We start from the raw sequence: 23,679 nt of genomic DNA on the forward strand, positions 1-23,679 counted from the left end.
CAGTTGATGTTAAGATGTGTCTGGTACTTGAACTCTGAAGCATTTATTTCTGGCTGCATTTTCTGAGGCTGGTAACTCAAATGAACTCTGGGTCTTCTTTTCCCATGGCGGTCCTCATGAGAGACAGTTTCATCATAACGCTGAATGGTTTTTGTGACTGCACTTGAACAAACTTTCAAAGTTCTTAATTTTCCGCATTGACTGAGATTGTCCTAAAGTAATGATGGACTGTTGTTTCTCTTTGCTTATTTGAGCTGTTCTTGCCATAATATGGACTTGGTCTTTAACCAAAATAGAGCTATCTTCTGTATACCAACCCTACCTTGTCACAGCACAACTGATTGGCTCAAATGCATTAAGAAGGAAAGAAATTCCACAAATGTACTTTTAACAGGGCACACCTGTTAATTGAAATGCATTCCAGGTGACTACCTCATGAAGCTGGTTGGGAGAATGCCTAGAGTGTGCAAAGCTGTCATCAAGACAAAGGGTGGCTACCTAGAAGAATCTCAAATATAAAATATATTTTGATTTAACACTTGTTTTGGTTACATGATTCCATATGTGTTATTTCATAGGTTTGATATCTTCACTATTATTATACAATGTAGAAAATAGTACAAATAGTAAAAATAGTAAAACACTTTTGACCGGTACTGTATATGTACAGGTCATTTCAGCTCATTTATGCATATTGTTCAATTTGGACATTAAAGCATCACTAATAAACTACAGAACAAAGTTCAGGGATGGGTCTCAGTGTTTTCCTCAATTCTTTGCTTCTCAAAACCTCCGATGGAAGCAAGGAGAAGGACTTGACGAGTCAAGGAAACTACCTCCGATGGAAGCAAGGAGAAGGACTTGACGAGTCAAGGAAACTACCTCCGATGGAAGCAAGGAGAAGGACTTGACGAGTCAAGGAAACTACCTCCGATGGAAGCAAGGAGAAGGACTTGACGAGTCAAGGAAACTACCTCCGATGGAAGCAAGGAGAAGGACTTGACGAGTCAAGGAAACTACTTCCGAGATCTAACCAAAGGGAGGCGTGGGGTTAGAGGGAAATATTCTGAAGTAGAGGGTCACTTTGTTGAACAGGACTCCCTAATCTTCTACAAACATTAGATTCCAACAAACACTTTCTTTTCCAGAATCTTAACAAAGGCATGTACAAATAAATAATTGCATTCACCTCATCTTGTTTTGCGGTAGAAATTGCAAGACTCGAAGTATGACGCTAATTGTTTTCCTTTGCTATACTTAATCAGTGTAATCATGAATAATATTGTAGTGATACCATGGTAATAACTACCAGTATGTTTTGGTGAAGATAAGAATGACCAGTTGCAAGGCAAAGCAACATAAATGCGTGTGTATACTGGCTGGTTATTGATACATTAATGTACATCATAGAAAAACAAAATAACTCAATCATGCGATTGTTGCAGGTTGCCAATGTAAATGGTATCATAGCAACTGTGTTCAGCAATACTGTTTATATAGGAAGTATACCTTTACAATAAAGGGATAGAAAATGTACTGCAGTGAGTGAAGTGTTTCATAATCTACATTTCCAGAGCAAGCATCAGGATTGGATCAATTCATTTTCAAATCTGGTTATTCGGTAAGTAATTGACTGGATTGAAATGGAATTGACCCCACCCTGGTAAGCATACAGTCCTAAGTCTGAGAGGAGTTCTAGTTGTTCCGTTAAAGGGTTGGAATGGAAGCATCCAGTAAATACCCGTTATTCAAAATGACAAAGTCAATACCAATTCAGTCATGATGAAATTTCCTGGTGGACAGAGAACCTTGGTATGATGTGGTTGGGTATGGGACGTTGTGCTTATAAATCTGAGGAATATATGTCATTATTGATCTCTGAAGAATGTTTCAAGAGGGATGTAATGAGTCCCTAAATCAATATAAATTGGTGTATTGCTTACAATACTGTACAGGTCCCATATATTCAATTTCCAATTGCCTTTTAACATTATATAGTGCCACATATTTTATTTACATTTCTGTTATTCCATCATTTACATGTGGCCAGGCCTGTCCATCTATCACGTATAAGGGCGTCCATTTTGCACCAGGGTTCTCTGGATCACAGGAAATTATGTAACGATAGGTGATATGACACCAAGAGACCAGGTCAGATGACAGATGTACAGTGTGACTGTGTTGTTGTTAATGGTAGGGTGTACTGTCCTCAACTCCTCGGTAACCACGGTTACATGATACAACACTGGGTGGCTCCGCAGCAGTCCTTGATGATGGTGATGGACTTGGTGACGGATGGCTTGCTGGGCGGAGGATCAGGGACTTGTCTCTTGGGCTTCTGGGGATCTAGGGTAAGAGAGTATGAGCAAATCTGAGATGTCATAGGGCACCCTATTCCCAACATAGGGCACTACTTTTTGCACTCCTACCAGAGACTCGTATAGGGGTGCACATTTGGACACGTTCCCTGTGGTTTTAGATGGAAATGAAAAAGGCCCAGCCATTTCTCTACGATTCCCATCTTCGACTCTGTTTGAATGAAGTCCTAGCCATGATTAGATGAAATCAACGTCATAACAACTAAGACTCTGTTCTAGAATCGATATTCTGATATGATTTGAATCGGCTGTTACCACACTAATTCCATTACGTGGCTTGTCAGTTGTCCCTTGTTGCCTCTCGATTTTATCTCGGTCTTGACCTAATGTGACAAAGCCAGTGTGCCCGGTGTGAAACTGTATGACAGTCAGGGCCATTCATGGTCTGTGACTCTGGAGATGACAGAACTCATCTGCTTGGTATTACACCATATCCACATCTTTACTGTATGTGTGCTTTTAACACGTACTTGAGTGTTTTCATCAAGGCCACTGTGACCATGACCATGTTGGTGTTGCGTTGTCAAGAGGGGAAACCTGTAAGGATTTCATTGCACTGTGTCCTACACGTGTACCATGTCTATGACTCATAAACAAACTATTGATTGTGTACTAGTGTGCGTTTTGTATGAAGGATACTACTCACTTTGGGCAGCTTCTCTGGCCAGCTTCTCCAGAGGCATCAGCTTCTGTCTCAGGAACTCAGCCATCTCCTTGTCCTCCTCCTGCTCCCTGTAGAGAGGATATGGGTTAGAGTCAGTGGTTACAGACAGACAGTCACCCCTTACTCAATGGCAAACGTCACATAGTCTGTAGAAAACCCCCATACGTACGTACCAAAGCATTTGCCCCTAAACAGTTGTCACTTTCCGGACTAACATACCTTGTGTCCATACTCCTATTCCATAAAGTTAGTGACTATTTACAGCACATAAAATCTCCATACACATAGCTTTGTTTCCAAGAATGTCTCGCAATCTGTCCGTTGCAGTTTACTTCTCAATATCCTCAACACTCCATACATTCACTGAATGACACTGTGATCTCATATCAGCTCTGCTGTCTGTAAGTAATCTCCATGTCAAAGAAAGGAGGACCAAGATAGCAGGCAGAGGATGGGGAGTAAGTGAGAGACCAAGGGGGACCAAGATAGCAGGCAGAGGATGGGGAGTAAGTGAGAGACCAAGGGGGACCAAGATAGCAGGCAGAGGATGGGGAGTAAGTGAGGGACCAAGATAGCACGCAGAGGATGGGGAGTAAGTCAGAGACCAAGGGGGACCAAGATAGCAGGCAGAGGATGGGGAGTAAGTGAGAGACCAAGGGGGACCAAGATAGCAGGCAGAGGATGCGGAGTAAGTGAGAGACCAAGGGGGACCAAGATAGCAGCCTAGGAAGAAGAGGAAGTGAAGATGATAAGAAGACCAAGGGGGACCAAGATAGCAGGCAGAGGATGGGGAGTAAGTGCCACATCCCTCATACTGTCTGGCAGTTAGATCATAATCTCTCCACCTCCCACAGACTGTCTGGCAGTTGGATCATAATCTCTCCACGTCCCTCAGAATGTCTGGCAGTTAGACCATAATCTCTCTACCTCCCACAGACTGTTTGGCAGTTAGACCGTAATCTCTCTACCTCCCTCAGACTGTCTGGCAGTCCCTCCACCTCCCTCTCTCCATCTCCCTTCCTCTCTCCAGCTCCCTCCCTCCACCTCCCTCGGACCACAGTTCTACCTTAATCTCTCCACCTCCCTCTCTCCATCTCCTTCCCTCTCTCCATCTCCATCTCCCTCCCTCTCTCCCTCCAGCTCCCTCGGACCACAGTTCTACCTTAATCTCTCCACCTCTGCATCGTCCACTAGGAAATCCCTCTTCTGCACCAGTTTATGGATTTTCAGGATCAACTCCTCCTCCCACTGTCTCTGTTTCTTGGTCTTCTCTTTCTCTGGAGGAAGAAGAGAGGGAGAGAGGGAAGGGGATAGAGGGAGGGAGGAGAGAGGGAAGGGGATAGAGGGAGGGAGGGAGAGAGGGAAGGGGATAGAGGGAGGGAGGAGAGAGGGGGTTAGATTTGAAAGGTGATTGATGTGTTACATCAAACTAAAAAGTCAAATTTTTAAATCTTATATTAAATACATTTCTCAACTGATACAACATTTGTTAGATACTGAGCTACAGGGGAAGAGGAAACTTCCTGGGAAGGCAGCGCATGCTACCAAACCGTAGGGACCCTTTTCCATCTGTAAAGCTCAAGTGATGGAAATGTAAAGGTCATTTCCAGTTGAGCCGACATATGCAGTGATACCGTAAATGCTGTCTCTGCCAAAGCGGGACATTGCCTTTAAATTTCAATCATGCTGTAAAGCTGAACTTCTGCGATGCGGATTGAATAGAGTCCTAGATATTTCGATTCTTAAATAGTCCTCCTCGTGTTTAATTCATGAGAACTAATCGAGAGAGACAAAACATGCAAATGCTGTTCAATGATGCAATGTCCTGTCTGAATGGGGGAATTTGCATAAGCAGTCGTATATTAATGGAATTAATCTCAAATGTTACTCTATGCCCTACACAGGACATTACCTTTGACCAGAGCCCAATGGGTTCATTTGCATAAGCAGTCGTATATTCATAAACTCTGTACCCAATTCTCTGGAAAGGATTTTGACTTTATTCCCCTGACCTTCACACTGAAATCAAATCAAAAGTATTGGTCACATACACATGGTTAGCAGATGTTAATGCGAGAGTAGCGAGATGCTTTTCCTTCTTGTTCCGGCAGTGCAGTAATATCTAACGAGTAATCTAACAATTTCACAACAACTACCTTATACACACAAATGTAAAGGGATGGAATAAGAATATGTACATATAAATAGAGATGCAAAAGATCATGTGAGATGAGTAATGCAAGATATGTAAACCTTGTTAAAGTGACATTTATTAAAGTGGCTAATTATTTGAGACTGTATCTAGGCAGCAGCCTCTCTGTGTTAGTGATGGCTGTTTAACAGTCTGATGGCCTTGAGATAGAAGCTGTTTTTCAGTCTCTCGGTCCCAGTTTTGATGCACCTGTACTGACCTCGCCTTCTGGATGGTAGCGGGGAGAACAGGCAGTGGCTCGGGTGGTTGTTGTCCTTGATGATCTTTTTGGACTTCCTGTGACATCAGGTGCTGTAGGTGTCCTGGAAGGTAGGTAGTTTACTCCCGGTGATGCGTTGTGTAGACCTCACTACCCTCTGGAGACCTTTGCGATTGAGGGCTGTGCAGTTTCCGTACCAGGTAGTGATACAGCCCGGCAGGATGCTCTCAATTGTGCATCTGTAAAAGTTTGTGAGGGTTTTAGGTGACAAACCACATTTCTTCAGCCTCTTGAGGTTGAAGAGGCGCTGTTGCACCTTCTTCACCACACTGTCTGTGAGGGTGGACCATTTCAGTTTGTTCGTGATGTGACTTTCCACCTTCTCCACTACTGTCCTGTTGATGTGGATAGGGGGGTGCTCCCTCTGCTGTTTCCTGAAGTCCATGATCATCTCCTTTGTTTTGTTGACATTGAGTGAGAGGTTGTTTTCTTGACACCACATTCCGAGTGCTCTCACCTCCTCCCTTTAGGCTGTCTCGTCATCGTTGTTAATCAAGCCCACTACTGTTGTGTTGTCTGCAAACTTGATGATTGAGTTGGAGGCGTGCATGGCCACGCAGTCATGGGTGAACAGGAAGTACAGGAGAGGGCTGAGCACGCACCCTTGTGGGACCCAGTGATAGACTGAGACACTCACGCACACGCACGCACGCGCGCGCGCACGCACACGCACACGCGCACACATACACGCACACACGCACACACGCACACACGCACACACACACACACACACACACACACACACACACACACACTCACACACTCACACACTCACACACACACACACACACACACACACACACACACACACACACACACACACACACACACACACACACACACACACTGCAATAGTTGGAGAACAATGTGCAGTGTTGTTGACAGTAGTAATAGTAGGTGGGAAAGCTGAGGCACCAGGCAGGAGAGGAGTGCAGTCTCAGCTCTTTCTCTCCCACCGGGATAGAACTGGATCCGTACAGCCATTCCCTGGAGTCACAGTGTTCCCGGAACGTAAAGATGAATGCAGAAACCGGAATGTCAAATGGAAAAGGAAAAGCAGCGGGGCTAGGGCCTTTCTCTGTACTGAGGTAATAACAGAGCTTGTTGGGTCACATACATATTGATACATAGGGTATGGTATATTATGACTCAATGGTGTGAGGAAATAAATTTGATTTGGAATGTGTGAATGGTGTTTTAAATCTCAATGAATGTCATGCATAACGTACTGGATTTAGCTTCTAGCAGTATGCATCTGTACTGTATGTAGGCTTTATATATACTCTAATGAACAATTCATTCCATTGTTCTTGTTTGTTGCGATTCCAGATGATCACTAATACAGATCCAGTCACTCTGTCAAGTTCACAAATAAAAGGAGAGACTAGCCTGGTACCAGATCTGTTTGTGCTGTCTGGGACCAGGCTAGACAGCTAACTCTAGACTGTGACGTTGTAGAGTTGTGAGGTTGTAGTGGCTATTTGACTCCCTCTGCTGTCAGCCGTGGACACAAATAGACCTAACATCATTTGTGGAGGAAAGTATAAATAAAGTAGTATTCGTTGATATAATCTTAGGCCACAGTCTCAGGGAATGGCTCATATAGCCATTACGGTTAGCTATGGGTGTGTGTGTTTGTGCGCCTGTGTGGCCAATATGACTGTGCCTACTCTAAACTACCTGAGGGGAAGAACCTCCCCGCCTCATAACTATCCCATGTCCCTGAGAGTTACAATCAATTGTGCGGCTATTTTACCACAGTGAACCTACCCACAAATCACCTCACCATGTAGCAGCAGGTAGCTGCATACAGTAGCAGTTTTTCTCCTCTACCCTATTTTTGGGTTTATACTCACTATAGCAGGGGTGTTTTTCCTTTCAATTCAGACCTAGACAACCAGGTGAGGGGAGTTCCTAACTAATCAGTGACGTTAATTAATCAATTAAGTACAAGGGGGGAGCAAAAACACTCGACCCTCCATGGAATGAGTTTGACACATGCTCTACAACATGCATAAGCAATTTGTCTAAGCTAAGGGTACATTGAGGATACATCCTGATATGCTTGTTCTATTTCCTAGAGGGATAGACAGTATGGCACATTTTTCTCCCTGTTATGTTGCCGGGTAGAATAGGACAGGGGAGGGCGGTGAAGTGGATTTCTTGGCTGTAGTTATATATGGTTAATACTATATGGTACATTTTTCTCTCTGTTGCCAGGTAGGATAGGAAAGGCAATAGGACAGGCGAGGGCAGCCAGTGGAGGTGTTGTGAAGTCTGTGTTGCCGTTAGTTACCTGGATATATGGTTATTGATAAACTGGGTGGTTTGAGCCCTGAATGCTGATTGGCTGACAGTCGTGGTATATCAGACCGTATACCACAGTTATGACAAAACATGTATTTTTACTGCTCTAATGACATTGGTAACCAGTTTAACCTCTACGAGATTGGTGTCCCCACCCACAGGGAGGTTGAGTTAATGTGATTAGCATGATGTTGTAAATAACAAAAATATTTCCCAGGACGTATCTGATATGGGCAGAAAGCTTAAAATCCTGTTAACCTCAGTGTCCCCCCCGGCAGGGACGGTTGTGAGCTAATGTGATTAGCATGAGGTTGTAAGTAACAAGAACATTTTCCAGGACATAGACATATCGGATATGGCCAGAAAGCTTAAATTCTTGTTAATCTAACTGCACTCTCCAATTTACAGTAGCTATTACAGTGAAAGAATAACATTCTATTGTTTGAGGAGAGTGCACAGTTATGAATATATGAATAAACCAATTAGGCACAGTTGGGCAGTCTTGATACAACAATTTGAACAGCAATGCAATGGTTCATTGAATCAGTCTAAAACTTTGCACATTCACACTACTGCCATCTAGTGGCCAAATTCAAAAGTCGCCTAACCTGGAATATTACATTTTGGCCTTTCTCTTGCATTTCAAAGATGCAAGATCTAACGTGTTATATTTTCCTACATTAATTTCACATTTACACAAACGTCAAAGTATTTCCTTCAAATGGTATCAAGAATATAAATATCCTTGCTTCAGGTCCTCAGCTACAGGCAGTTAGATTTGGGTATATCATTTTAGGCGAAAATCTAAAAAAGGGTCCAATCCTTATTATAATAGAAATAAGGCACCTCGGGTGTTTGTGGTATATGGCCAATATACAACTGCTAAGGGCTGTATCCAGGCAATCCATGTTGAGTCGCACCTAAGAACAGCCCTTAGCCGTGGTATATTGGCCTTATACCATACCCCCTCGTGCCTTGTTGCTTAAATATTTACCTCAGATATATGGTTGACTGTTGTGATTGTGATTGTCTCTATTTGTTGCTGTTAGTTACCTGGTACAGTTACCACCTTCCTCAGCTCCTGTTTCAGACTCATGATGTCTTTGCAGAGCTGGATGTCGTCCGCCCTTGAAAAGACAACAACATTCATTCCAGTTAGGAAGGGTAAAGCACAGTGTGACTCTCTGGCCCTGTTCCATTTTGGTTCTTCCAAGTTCTTCCATGTTACACTCCCCTTAGGGAAGAGTGTGGGCAGATGAAAAGTGTTGAATGACTCACTCCTCTACCAGATCCTCTGGTCCTGAAGACCCACCCTGAGGACCCTACTGGTACCTCTCTGTCATGTCATCCCCCTCTCTTCTCCTCCCCTTCCTCCCTCCATCCCTTGTTCTTCCCATCCATCCCTCCATCCTTCCCTCTCCTCCCCTCCATCACTCCCTTCCTCCATCTTTCACTCTTTCTCTCTTTCAAATCAAATGTATTTATATAGCCCTTCGTACATCAACTGATATCTCAAAGTGCTGTACAGAAACTCAGCCTAAAACCCCAAACAGCAAGCAATGCAGGTGTAGAAGCACGGTGGCTAGGAAAAACTCCCTAGAAAGGCCAAAACCTAGGAAGAAACCTAGAGAGGAACCAGGCTATGAGGGGTGGACAGTCCTCTTCTGGCTGTGCCGCGTGGAGATTATAACAGAACATGGCCAAGATGTTCAAATGTTCATAAATGACCAGCATGGTCAAATAATAATAATCACAGTAGTTGTCAAGGGTGCAGCAAGTCAGCACCTCAGGAGTAAATGTCAGTTGGCTTTTCATAGCCGATCATTAAGAGTATCTCTACCACTCCTGCTGTCTCTAGAGAGTTGAAAACAGCAGGTCTGGGACAGGTAGCATGTCCGGTGAACAGGTCAGGATTCCATAGCCGCAGGCAGAACAGTTGAAACTGGAGCAGCAGCACGGACAGGTGGACTGGGGACAGCAAGGAGTCATCATGCCAGGTAGTCCCGAGGCATGGTCCTAGGGCTCAGGTCGTCCAAGAGAAAGAAAGAAAGAGAGAAAGAAAGAAAGAGAGAAAGAGAGAGATAATTAGAGAGAGCATACTTAAATTCACACAGGACACCGGATAAGACAGGAGAAGTACTCCAGATATAACAAACTGACCCTAGCCCTCCGACACAAACTACTGCAGCATAAATACTGGAGGCCGAGACACCCGGACAGGGCCAGACAGGAAGGATATAACCCTGTGAGTATAGCCCACAAAGATCTCCGCCACGGCACAACCAAAGGGGGGGTGGCACCAACCCAGACAGGAAGATCACATCAGTGTCTCAACCCACTCAAGTGACGCACCCCTCCTAGGGACGGCATGAAAGAGCACCAGTAAGCCAGTGACTCAGCACCTGTAATAGGGTTAGAGGCAGAGAATCCCAGTGGAAAGAGGGGAACCGGCCAGGCAGAGACAGCAAGGGCGGTTCGTTGCTCCAGAGCCTTTCCGTTCACCTTCCCACTCCTGGGCCAGACTACACTCAATCATATGACCGACTGAAGAGATGAGTCTTCAGTAAAGACTTAAAGGTTGAGACCGAGTTTGCGTCTCTCACATGGGTAGGCAGACCATTCCATAAACAATGGAGCTCTATAGGAGAAAGCCCTGCCTCCAGCTGTTTGCTTAGAAATTATAGGGACAATTAGGAGGCCTGCATCTTGTTACCGTAGCGTACGTGTAGGTATGTACGGCAGGACCAAATCAGAGAGATATGTAGGAGAAAGCCCATGTAATGCTTTGTAGGTTAGCAGTAAAACCTTGAAATCAGCCCATGCCTTGACAGGAAGCCAGTGTAGGGAGGCTAGCACTGGAGGAATATGATAAAATTCTTTGGTTCTATTCAGGATTCTAGCAGCCGTATTTAGCACTAACTGAAGGTTATTTAGTGCTTTATCCGGGTAGCCGGAAAGTAGAACATTGCAGTAGTCTAACCTAGAAGTAACAAAAGCATGGGTTACTTTTTCTGCATCATTTTTGGACAGAAAGTTTCAGATTTTTGCAATGTTACGTAGATGGAAAAAAAGATGTCCTTGAAACAGTCTTGATATGTTCATCAAAAGAGAGATCAGGGTCCAGAGTAACGCCGAGGTCCTTCACAGTTTTATTTGAGACGACTGTACAACCATTAAGATTAATTGTCAGATTCAACAGAAGATCTCTTTGTTTCTTGGCACCTAGAACAAGCATCTAGGTTTTGTCCAAGTTTAAAAGTAGAAAGTTTGCAGCCATCCACTTCCTTATGTCTGAAACACAGGCTTCTAGCGAGGGCAATTTTGGGGCTTCACCATGTTTCATTGAAATGTACAGCTGTGTGTCATCCGCATAGCAGTGAAAGTTAACATTGTTTTCGAATGACATCCACAAGAGGTAAAATATAAAGTGAAAACAATAGTGGTCCTAAAACAGAACCTTGAGGAACACCGAAATTTACAGTTGATTTGTCAGAGGACAAACCCATTCACAGAGACAAACTGATATCTTTCCGACAGATATCAGGCCAGAACTTGTCCGTGTAGACCAATTTGGGTTTCCAATCACTCCAAAAGAATGTGGTGATCAATGGTATCAAAAGCAGCACTAAGGTCTAGGAGCACGAGGACAGATGCAGAGCCTCGGTCTGATGCCATTAAAAGGTCATTTACCACCTTCACAAGTGCAGTCTCAGTGCTATGATGGGTTCTAAAACCAGACTGAAGCATTTCGTATACATTGTTTGTCTCCAGGAAGGCAGTGAGTTGCTGCGCAACAGCCTTTTCTAAAAATGTTGAGAGGAATGGAAGATTCGATATAGGCCGATAGTTTTTAAAATATTTTCTGGGTCAAGGTTTGGCTTTTTCAAGAGAGGCTTTATTACTGCCACTGTTAGTGAGTTTGGTACACATCTGGTGGATAGAGAGCCGTTGACTATGTAAACTTTTCCTTCTCTTCTCTGCCCTCTTCCTCTCCTCCCCCTCCCATTCATCTCTCTCTTTCTCTCCTCCCCTCCTTTCCCTCCCTCCATCCATCCCTACCTTTCTCTCTGCAGCGCTGTGACAGCTACCAGGGATTTAAGTCTCTCTGTTGTAAATCACAGACTGATGACTCATCCACCAGCTCCCAACACCTCTCCTTCCTCCTCCCTCCATCTCTCTCTCCCTGTTCCTCCTCAGTTTCTCCCTCCATCCCTCCCTTCATCACTCACCTCCCCCTCTCCCTCCTCCACTCTCTTCTCCTCCTCCTCCTCCTTCTCCTTCTCCTCCTCCTCCTCCATCCCTCTCCCTACTATCCTCCCTACTATCCTCCCTTCATCTCTCTCCACCTCCTGTAGTTCCCTCTTTCTCCCTTGTTCCCATTCTTCAGCCTCTTCTCCCTCTGCTCTTTCGACCCCGTTATTTCTCGCCCACTCACTTGTTCCTGTCTCTCAACCTCAACATCTTTTTCTCTCCTCCTCACTATCCCCTATCTGCCTTGTGTTTACCCACTCACTAGACCCCAACGGTGCTTCCAGCAGGCTTTGCACTCTGCCACTCCATCTGCTACAGAATGTGTGTGTGTGTGTGTGTGTGTCTGAGTCACACATAGCTGGAGGTATTGGCATCACTGTTCACTGATGAAGCCATCCAAGCTAATGAAGCCACACTTCCCACCAATCTCTTTCCAGTTTCTATTGATTGTATTTGCCATCACACCAAAACATTTCACACAATATGGTGGTCCAAGATCCCCTGAAAATCAAGCATGAACTTCTGATCTGGTCACCTGACCCCGTGACAATACCAATAAGGTCACCAACGACCTGCTGATGGCGGCTGCAGGCTCCCCCTGTCTCCTGATCGTCCTGGACTTGAGAGCAGTGTTTGACACTGTCAACCACCCCATCCTCCTGGAATGCCTCCCGAGACACCGTCGGATTGTCTGGATCAGCTCTGAGCTGGTTCCACTCCTCCCTCCCTCCCTCCTCCCAGGACCCATCCTGTTTGTCCTGCACATGGTCCCCTCGGTCGTGTCATCAGCCGGCATGGAATCACATTGCAGTGCTATGCTGATGACACCCAGCTGTATCTAAAAATGGCCCCATGTCCCTCTGATGCAAGTGCCTGTCTGAACACCTGCCGTGAGCAGATAAGGGCACGAATGAAGCAAAACTTCCTTCAACTGAACAGCAGCAAAACTGAGGCCCTACTTCTTGGCACCCCCCACCAGGACCAGCACTCACCGTTAACACACCTCATCATTGCAGGACAGAACACTTCTCTCTCCCCCTCAGGTTCCAATCTGCCTGTACAGCTTGATTCCTCCCTGACCTTTGACAGCCATATCAGACGACTGTGTAAATCCTGATTCCTCCCTGACCTTTGACAGCCACATCAGACAACTGTGTAAATCCTGATTCCTCCCTGACCTTTGACAGCCACATCAGACGACTGTGTAGATCTTGATTCCTCCCTGACCGTTGACAGCCACATCAGACGACTGTGTAAAGTGTTATTCTATCACCTCAAGTCCATTGCCAAACTCCGTCCCGCCCACCCTCACTCAGTCTGACGCAGGGAATCTGATCCATGCCTTTATCTCCTCTGGAGATTACTCTCTTCATCGGGATCCCTGTCAGGAGTCCTCAGAAGCTCCAATACGTCCAGAACAGCACTGCCAGGATCCTGATGTGAGGAAACACCATCACATCACCCCCATCCTGGCATCTATGCACTAGCTGTCTCATTCCGGATTGAATTCAAAACCCTTCTGCTGACTTTCCAGTGTATTCATGGCAAAGAACTGCTCTCCCTCCATAACCCTACCTAAAATACTCTGTAATGTCAACGTGGCCCTGTGTTTTAGGTTATTGTCCTGCTGAAGGGTCAGTTCATCTCACAGTGTCTGGTGGAAAACAGAGTTAACCAGGTTTTCCACTAAGATGTTGCCTGTGCTTAGCTCCATTTAGTTTATTTTTTGTCCTGAAAAACTCCCCAGTCCTTAACGATTACAAGCATACCCATGTTGCAGCCACCACTATGCTTGAAAATATGGAGAGTGTTACTCCGTCATGTGTTGTATTGGATTTGCCCCAAACATAACACTGTATTCAGGAGAAAAGTTCATTGTTTTGCCACATTTTTTGCAGTACCTTGTTTCAAACAGGATGCATATTTTGGAAAAGTTTTATTCTGTACAGGCTTCATTCTTTTCACTCTGTAATTTGTTAGTATTGTGGAATAACTACAATGTTGTTGATCCATCCTCAATTTTCTCCTTTCACATCATTCTACTCTGTAACTGTTTTAAAATCACCATTGGCCTCATGGTGAAATCCCTGAGCGGTTTCCTTCCTCGCTGGCAACTGAGTTAGAAAGGACGCCTGTATCTTTGTAGTGACTGGATGTATTGATACACCATCCAACGTGTAATTAATAGTTTCACTGTCACGGTCGTCCTACTCTTCATCTGAAGAGGAGAGGCGAGAAGGATCGGAGGACCAAAATGCGGCGTGGTATGTTTTCATGATGAAATTTAATAAGCAAAACACTGAAACACACTATACAAAACAATAAACGACCGTGAAGCTAAATGAGAACTGTGCTGACACAAGCAATCAACATAGACAATCACCCACAAACAAACAGTGAAACCCAGGCTACCTAAGTATGATTCTCAATCAGAGACAACTAATGACACCTGCCTCTGATTGAGAACCATACTAGGCCAAAACATAGAAATCCCAAAATCATAGAAAAACAAACATTGACTGCCCACCCCAACTCACGCCCTGACCATACTAAATAATGACAAAAACAACAGAAATAAAGGTCAGAACGCGACATTCACCATGCTCAAAGGGGTATTCAATGTCTGCTTTTTTCCATTTTTACCCCTCTACCAATAGGTGCCATTCTTTGCGAGGCATTGGAAAAACTCCCTGGTCTTTATTGTTCAAGTGCTCGACTGAGGGACCGTACAATTATCTGTATGTCTGGGGTACAGTGATGAGGCAGTTATTTAAAAATCATGTTAAACACTATTATTGCACACAGAGTGAGTCCATGCCACATATTATGTGACTTGGCATGACAAAGTGATTGAACATATTTTCAGCTTTTCATTTTTTCTTAATTTGACATTATGGGGGTATTGTGAGTGGGCCAGTGACAAATGTAATACATTTTACATTCAGGCTGGAACACTACAACATGTGTATACTTTCTGAAGGCACTGTAATAGCATGGATGCCATTCTGTTTCTGCTTTAGCCACCTCCTTTCTGTACTGGCATGGAGCAGGCTGGCAATCAAGTTAACTGATTATTCACAGTGTCAGAAATACGGCTTTACTGCGTCTACATCCGGATAATATCATTATCATCAGGATACGCAGTATAAACCTATTAGGCTTATGTGTATGGGTGTCATTATTTTCAAGGGTCCCAAAGAGTCTACGTACTCTCTTTACTGTGCATAATACATTCACCCACTCTCGGAAGAAAATGGAAATTCAATGTATCTTTTTTTAATTAAATTTTTAATTTTTTATTTCACCTTTATTTAACCAGGTAGGCTAGTTGAGAACAAGTTCTCATTTGCAACTGCGACCTGGCCAAGATAAAGCATAGCAGTGTGAACAGACAACACAGAGTTACACATGGAGTAAACAATTAACAAGTCAATAACACAGTAGAAAAAAAAGGGAGTCTATATACATTGTGTGCAAAAGGCATGAGGAGGTAGGCGAATAATTACAATTTTGCAGATTAATAACACTGGAGTGATAAATGATCAGATGGTCATGTACAGGTAGAGATATTGGTGTGCAAAAGAGCAGAAAAGTAAATAAATAAAAACAGTATGGGGATGAGGTAGCTAAAAATGGGTGGGCTATTTACTGACAGACTATGTACAGCTGCAGCGATCGGTTAACTGCTCAGATAGCAGATGTTTGAAATTGGTGAGGGAGATAAAAGTCTCCAACTTCAGCGATTTTTGCAATTCGTTCCAGTCACAGGCAGCAGAGAACTGGAACGAAAGGCGGCCAAATGAGGTGTTGGCTTTAGGGATGATCAGTGAGATACACCTGCTGGAGCGCAGCAGGTGCCATCGTGACCAGTGAACTGAGATAAGGCGGAGCTTTACCTAGCATGGACTTGTAGATGACCTGGAGCCAGTGGGTCTGGCGACGAATATGTAGCGAGGGCCAGCCGACTAGAGCATACAAGTCGCAGTGGTGGGTGGTATAAGGTGCTTTAGTGACAAAACGGATGTCACTGTGATAAACTGCATCCAGTTTGCTGAGTAGAGTGTTGGAAGCAATTTTGTAGATAACATCGCTGAAGTCGAGGATCGGTAGGATAGTCAGTTTTACTAGGGTAAGTTTGGCGGCGTGAGTGAAGGATTGGAGATGTTTGATATGAGTCTGGAAGGAGAGTTCCAATGAGCTTCTCTATTATTCAAATCCAACAGGTCTTCCTGTCTCCCGACCCCTCCTGTCTCAGCCTCCAGTATTTATGCTGCAATGGTTTATGTGTCGGGGGGGCTAGGGTCAGTCTGTTAAATCTGGAATATTTCTTCTGTCTTATCCGGTGTCCTGTGTGAATTTAAGTATGCTCTCTCTTATTCTCCCTCTCTTTCTTTCTCTCTCTCTCTCTCTTTCTTTCTTTCTTTCTTTCTTTCTTTCTTTCTTTCTTTCTTTCTTTCTTTCTTTCTTTCTTTCTTTCTTTCTTTCTTTCTTTCTTTCTTTCTCTCTCTCTCTCTCTCTCTCTCTCTCTCTCTCTCTCTCTCTCTCTCTCTCTCGGAGGACCTGAGCTCTAGGACCAAGCTTCAGGACAACCTGGCCTGATGGCTCCTTGCTGTCCCCAGTCCACCTGGCCGTGCTGCTGCTGCGGCTGTGGAACCCTGACCTGTTCACCGGACATGCTACCTGTCCCAGACCTGCTGTTTTCAACTCTCTAGAGACAGCAGGAGCGGTAGAGATACTCTGAATGATCGGCCAACTGACATTTACTCCTGAGGTGCTGACCTGTTGCACCCTCTACAACCACTGCGATTATTATTATTTGACCCTGCTGGTCATCTATGAACATTTGACCATTTTGGCCATGTTCTGTTATAATCTCCACCCAGCACAGCCAAAAGAGGACTGGCCACGCCTCATAGCCTGGTTCCTCTCTAGGTTTCTTCCTAGGTTCTAGCCATTCGAGGGAGTTTTTCCTAGCCACCGTGCTTCTACACCTGCATTGCTTGCTGTTTGGGGTTTTAGGCTGGGTTTCTGTACAGCACTTTGTGACATTAGCTGATGTAAGAAGGGCTTTATGAATACATTTGATTGATTGATTAAAGCCTCAGTCTGTAATTATTTTATTGTGGTGTTGATGGTCTCTGTACAGTACTCACATAAAGCGCAGTTCGGACTCCCTCCTTACCAGCACCTCCCTGAGGCGCTGGATGCGAGCCATCTCCACTTCAATCTCATCTGGAGACATGATGCTCTCCGCCATGGACACATCTGACTGACCTGGAGGGAGAGAGGGAACTTTGTGCTTTAACACTATTGTGAGTTACATCATTCTAACACATCGGAAGAAGGGAGGGAGGGATTTCTAAATATTTTGGTCTTAAATATTTCAATAGATCATTCATAAAATACCAATACAATACCAACTTCTGGACTTCAGAACCAAAGGGCCTATTCTATTGTTCCCACCATCAAATAGTCTGAAGAGGAGACCTATTCCCTCCTTCCTCTGACTTAAAGAGCAGTACATGGAATCACAATGGACATGGTCCTGCCAAGCATTCCTGCTTTACTGTCTAGCCTTGCCTATTATTCCCTCCTTCCTCTGACTTAAAGAGCAGTACATGGAATCACAATGGACATGGTCCTGCCAAGCATTCCTGCTTTACTGTCTAGCCTAGCCTATTATTCCCTACTTCCCCTGACTTAAAGAGCAGTACATGGAATCACAATGGACATGGTCCTGCCAAGCATTCCTGCTTTACTGTCTAGCCTTGCATATTATTCCCCTCCCTTTATCCAGTACAATGCCCAAGGCTTGTTTGGCAGATTTATTTTACAGTAATACAACACTACTCCCTGCTCTATCCAACGTCCTAATTATGAATGTGACGCTCGAGTAAGTCAAGGGACAAGATACGCATAGTAAATGATCTGAAATGTAAATGACACCAGGAATTTCTCTCTTGACTAAATGAAAAGCACGATGTTGCTTTTGAGCTGTCTTCTTCAAGTCTTGTCTTCAAAGCAAAAAAACTGACTCACTCACACACTGTCAAAGTGCTTCGTGGCAAACCTAGACAAGTCCAGATGATAGCTACAGTATGTGTCCTTGTGTCTCACAGTACCCACCTAAAAGGAATAGAAGGTTCTAGTAAAATGGCTGATGACTAAGAATGAAGTAGCGGACGACCTTAAATTCGATGCCAGATGCTCAGGCACTCTGGTGTGACGCTCGCTGAATCAAGAGCATAAAAATACATAATGGAAGGAGTCATTGACTCTGAGTGTTAGTGAGGCTTTGGAATGGCTGACGGGTTGAGGTCTTGAAGGCGGCGGTTGTGTCCCAAATGGCACCCTATTCCCTATATAGTGCATTATATAGTGAATAGAAAGCCATTTGGGATGTAGTCAGTGGGAAGGGCCTCAAGTCAAAGAACTGAGAGAAATCTCATACTGGTACTGACATAGATCAATGACCTGGAGTAACTCTTCACCGATTGGACTAATTCACCCTGAACCGGGGCCAATGACCTGGAGTAACTCTTCACCGATTGGACTAATTCACCCTGAACCGGGGCCAATGACCTGGAGTAACTCTTCACCGATTGGACTAATTCACCCTGAACCGGGGCCAATGACCTGGAGTAACTCTTCACCGATTGGACTAATTCACCCTGAACCGGGGCCAATGACCTCACAAAGCCACCTATTCAACTAATAACAATCAAAGACCGGACACAGCAACACAGTTGAAGCCAATAGAAATGGAAACTGATGGAATAATAAACCTATATTGCTAGTCACTAATGCAGCGTTCAAGTGCTATTGGAGTTATCGTGAGCTTCTAGTTCCTAGTGGGAAATTTCACTTTAATAACCCTCCAAGTGGGAAACTTGGAGAAAATGTTGTTAGCCGAGTTGTGACGTTTCACCACAACCTTTCACCTTTTGAACCAAAAGATGGCAACAAATCTGTTTGTGACAATTACAACCATATCAATATGGAGAATGTAGTTAGTTTCACCATATTGTCAATGTTAAACAAGCTAACTAACTTTATTATTGGCAATGTTAGCTAGCTAAAATCTTATTGTTTCAAGAATTCTTCCGACTTCAAAATCACTTCAACACAATCATGTCAGACTTACGACTTCCCATCTTCCACAAGCACGTGAAGCCAGCATAAGCAACTGAATGATCATTGCAATCCCAATGTCAACCAACTGAACACACTACTAACAATAATCATAGGCTTCTCCAATGTGTAACCTATGTCAGCAAGAAAGCAAACTGATTAATAAACGCATATTTCAGTCAATAGCACTAAGCCACAGAACAATCATCACACTACCATTGTCAGAAAGAGTGCATAGGTCACAGGAGGCTGCTGTAGGGAGAACGGCTCATAATGACAGCCGGAGTACGACGGAAATGGAATGGCATTAAACATCTGGAATCCATGTGTTTGATGTATTTGTTACCATTCCACTGATTCCGCTCCAGTCATTACCACGAGCCCGTCCTCCCCAATTAAGGTTCCACCAACCCCCTGTGGCATAGGCCTAGGGGGCAAGCACCTATCCTCTAATGTCACACCTTGGATCCATTGTAAACTATAGCCTCCCATCCCCCACTAGGCAGGACGTAAATATTTCACTCAGGGTTAGGACATACTGTGTCTACTGCTGGGAGACAGGCCTTCCAGACAATTTTCTCTATGGAGAGAGACAGGCTACGAGTCCAGAATGGTGAACTGACTGTTCTGTGATTCCTCAACCAACTACTGGTAATGCTATCCATCCAGAGACCTTTACAAGGTGCTAATGTGGAGGCAGGACTCTTAAAGACAATCGACAAAAGGGAAATTAGTGGCGTTCCAAATCTTGGAAATAACTAACAAAAAATGATGTCACCTCAATTTTGTCCCCTCTATTGTTTTTCTTTGGCTGGATGAGATTTTGACATTTGTTTGAGTCACTGTTTTTGTCTAAGACAAATGTAACAAGAATCGAAATTGCATCCTGTGACTGTTCATAGCTGATGAGACTCAATGCTTAGCTTGACGTCGAGTCCTTGAATGAAAAGTAGCGTCCCAATGTTTTCCCTGCTGTGGTAACCGCAGCATGAAAACAATGCTGATACCCACATAGTTGTCTCTGCAGTCAATAACACAGTGTGGTAAACTGTGGAGGATTCATACCAAGTGGATTCTCTCTCTTTCTCTTTCTCTACCCCTCACTGCTCTCTCTATCTTTCTCTCCCTCTCCCCCCTTCTGTTTCTACCTTTCTCTCCCTCGCTACTCTTTCTACCTCACACAAAGACACACACACACACACACACACACAATTTGCTGCTGACTGCCACACAAAATCCTGACTGGCCCATTATGATGGCAGAGAGCCAGGTCTGTAATGAATAACACACAAAGGATCTAAACTGCCGACTGCTCTGAGCCGAGGAAGTTATCTTAACGCAGTACATACTCAGTCAGCACACACTCCTGTACTCAGTAGTCCACATTCAGCCATCAGCAGGATTAGAGAGGAGGAAGATACTGCTCATGGGGGTCTTCAGATAAACTCCTGGATACATGGTAAATGTTAAGTATGGAAGGCTGAGGCTCTGTTTCAACACACACAGCACCATACCAATTAGTATGAAGCAATGTATTGGGCATGCATTCTTCGTGGTATGCTAGTGTGGGCACCATGGAAGGCAGCATTGAAAGACAAAGTAAGAATCATGCAAAACCTACTACAGGGAAACAGACACAGTATGGCCTACAGATAGAACTGTATCGAAAAGCAAAAGCCAAAATAATAATAAATTGCTGAAGTATCACGGAAGACCAGTATAGCTGGAATTGAAAGGCAATGTTCCCGCGTTCGTGGTAAAACGCTGTATATGTCGGCTCAATCGGAAAATACCTTGACATTTTAATGCAGATCTTCCGCGATACGGATTGAATCCAGCTCTAAATCTATACAGTAACAGCCTCATTTGGTCCTCCCCAGTCCCCACAGTCACTATTAGAAGAAATACCAGGCTTCCCTATCAATGTAGCTTCACTGTCATCACTGGCAGAGCCAAGCTAGTTATTAACCCAATGTAATCAAACTAATTGCATTAAAACAAACTGCCGAATCAATATCCTGCACATCTGTCTATAAATCAACTGATCAGCATAATGAGAGCCTTGACAGAAGGAGGAGGGTGGACAGATGTCTGCTTGATGAGGAGAAGCAGAGCTGTCATGTGAATATCATCTGCGTAGCAGCCACTTCAGGGTTATGTTCATTCGGGCATGCAATGGATAATAAAAAAAAGTTTTTGTAATGGAAAACAAACATGAGCTTTTCTTTTTGTACAAAGTCTGGTAGCCCCTCCCTGTTCCAGTCTGCTTTCCTCCTAATGAACAGGGCCCAGAAGTACTGTGTTAATTGTAATGTTCCCCACTGTGTTTTAGTATCCAGCTATGCGTCTCCCAACACAGATGGAAGTTGAAAGTTGTAACACACAAGGAGGAACCAGGGGAAGGGAATGATGAATAGGTGTGTGTGTGTCTGTGTGTGTGTGGGGGGGGGGGGGGGGGGGGGGGGGTATGTACTGGATGGGGAAGGAGAATGGGGACAGAGAGTCTATCTCTAAAAATAGATGCAGTCTTCTTCTATTCATATTCATGAGCTGAAGAATTCATTTCAGACTTTCTGCACCCCACTCTCCTCTCGTCTCTCTTTTTCATTCCTATTCTAACGATGGAATTAATGAAGAGGACACTCAAAGAATATATTATTCCAAGATCCAATGGGCTGATTTCTGTTGAAAGTATACAGATGTCACACAGACAGCCCTACACAAAATATACAGTGAAACATAACTACCAGTATAAGTCAAGTGAATATTGAACTTAACCCCGTAGGTGTGTGAGGCTGACTCATGACAGGATTCTCTGCTGTGGATCTCTGGTTACATAAAGCACACAATATGACCTCTTGTTATGACCTCTTGTTATTCCTGACCTCTGACCTCTCACCTCTGACCTCTGTTTACCCCCCCTCCCATGACCCTCTTTATGTCTGTATTATTAGACATATATCATACTCCTCTGATGACAGCTTCGTGGCACTAGGCTAGCTAGCCTACCCATAATATCACAAATAGATACCAGTAAAATTAAGAACAATGAACAATGCATGCCATATAAATAACATTATTGAAACATTTATCTTAAAATGTATCTTCCTTCGAAAGACCTTTCATAATGCATTGATAACTTACTGATAAAAAAAAAGGATTGAAAACGAGGAGGATGAAAATCTCTTGCCTGTCTCTATAGTTTGTTTATATCATCTTTCCTGCTGGTATCAGTGCTGGTGATGCTGGTGTTGACTCACACACTCACAGCCCAGCAGGTAGGCTTCTAGCTTGTTCTACCCTGCTGCATCCATCGACTGGAAGGGGTGCAGTTCAATATATTAGAAGACCCAGTCAGACAACTTTGGAATGTACAGTCAGCTGAAAGTGATATGGGGCATTACATACGTGTATACATTTCGGGGCTCCTCTCCTTTGTGTTATTGTAATATATACTGTTAATTCAGCGGGTAAGCTATTGTAAATGAGAAAGATCTTCTCAAATAGTAATGATATAGTTATTATCAATGAATAACTGGTCAAATGCACCTCCAAAATGCATTGAAAGCAAAGCTCATTCATGGAGATGTCTCCAGTCCATTTTCAAGGCACTGGGAATGACATTCAGGAAACAATAAAGATGCACGGACTAATTGCAATTAACGGGTGTTGTTTTGCAACGTAACATCCCCTATCTGAAACCACATGCTTTATTCTGCACAGAGCAATAACCACTATAACAGGCCAAAACGTTACTTTGCAATGAATGACGCTCACCTTTGTCTTTTGTCCATTCCGTTTCCGATACAGAGCCGTAGCTCTTCAATGAGCGCTCGGTATCAGAAATTGATTTCTTCAATTCCATAGCTGGAATTGATTTATGATACACTATGACTTTAATGGGTTGTGGAAAGGTGTGTTAAAATCCTATATTGAGTTCTGCTCTTCTGTTTTCCTTTCAGGATAAATCAGTTTCACCGATTCGAAGGCACCACCGAGCCGAGACGTTGAGCATCTTTATTTAAGCTTACAAATTCCTGTGTGGTACACAGATGGATGCAGAGCGCACGCGCATTACGAACCAGAGAAAGGGAGAAAAACGGCCCCGAGCTTGCATTGAAACAGTGTCATATTTGTCAAATACAAAGCTGGAAATCGAAATTTTCTATTACGTTTCTACTAGTTTTCCATAAAATTATTTATTTGAAGAATTTCTAGCAATAGCATTTTTTTCAATGAAGATGTCAAGATATCACTAGGCCTAGGTGCTGAATATGTGGAGCAGAAGGCTTACATTTATAGGAAAATGTTTCACTAATACACCATCACTCTCGAAATAGTAAGTCCTTCAAACGAGTGAATGTCAAAGAACTGAAGATACTCTAGGGCTATGCATGGAAGCTGAGTAGCCAGAGCAGGTGGGACCCTGTTAGGGGTCTGTTCAATATGGCTCTGACGTGATGACTCATTTCACGCT

The 23,679-nt window shown here is 43.9% G+C and overlaps 1 protein-coding gene across 1 annotated transcript; it reads right to left on the reverse strand.

Annotated features, from left to right (window-relative positions):
- Nucleotides 1-1,354: 1,354 nt before the first annotated feature.
- LOC109886617 (bMERB domain-containing protein 1) lies at nt 1,355-23,260 on the reverse strand. The gene is made up of 6 exons (XM_020478279.2): nt 22,980-23,260; nt 17,225-17,345; nt 8,874-8,947; nt 4,205-4,319; nt 3,025-3,110; nt 1,355-2,346 (listed from the first exon to the last, which is right to left on the reverse strand). Exons 1-6 carry the CDS (start codon nt 23,065-23,067, stop codon nt 2,231-2,233), a joined length of 600 nt encoding a protein of 199 aa, XP_020333868.2. The 5' UTR covers nt 23,068-23,260; the 3' UTR covers nt 1,355-2,230.
- Between the last annotated feature and the right edge of the window lie 419 nt (nt 23,261-23,679).

Source organism: Oncorhynchus kisutch, linkage group LG20 (genome assembly GCF_002021735.2).
Source record: "Oncorhynchus kisutch isolate 150728-3 linkage group LG20, Okis_V2, whole genome shotgun sequence".
Classification (NCBI taxonomy): Eukaryota; Metazoa; Chordata; class Actinopteri; order Salmoniformes; family Salmonidae; genus Oncorhynchus; species Oncorhynchus kisutch.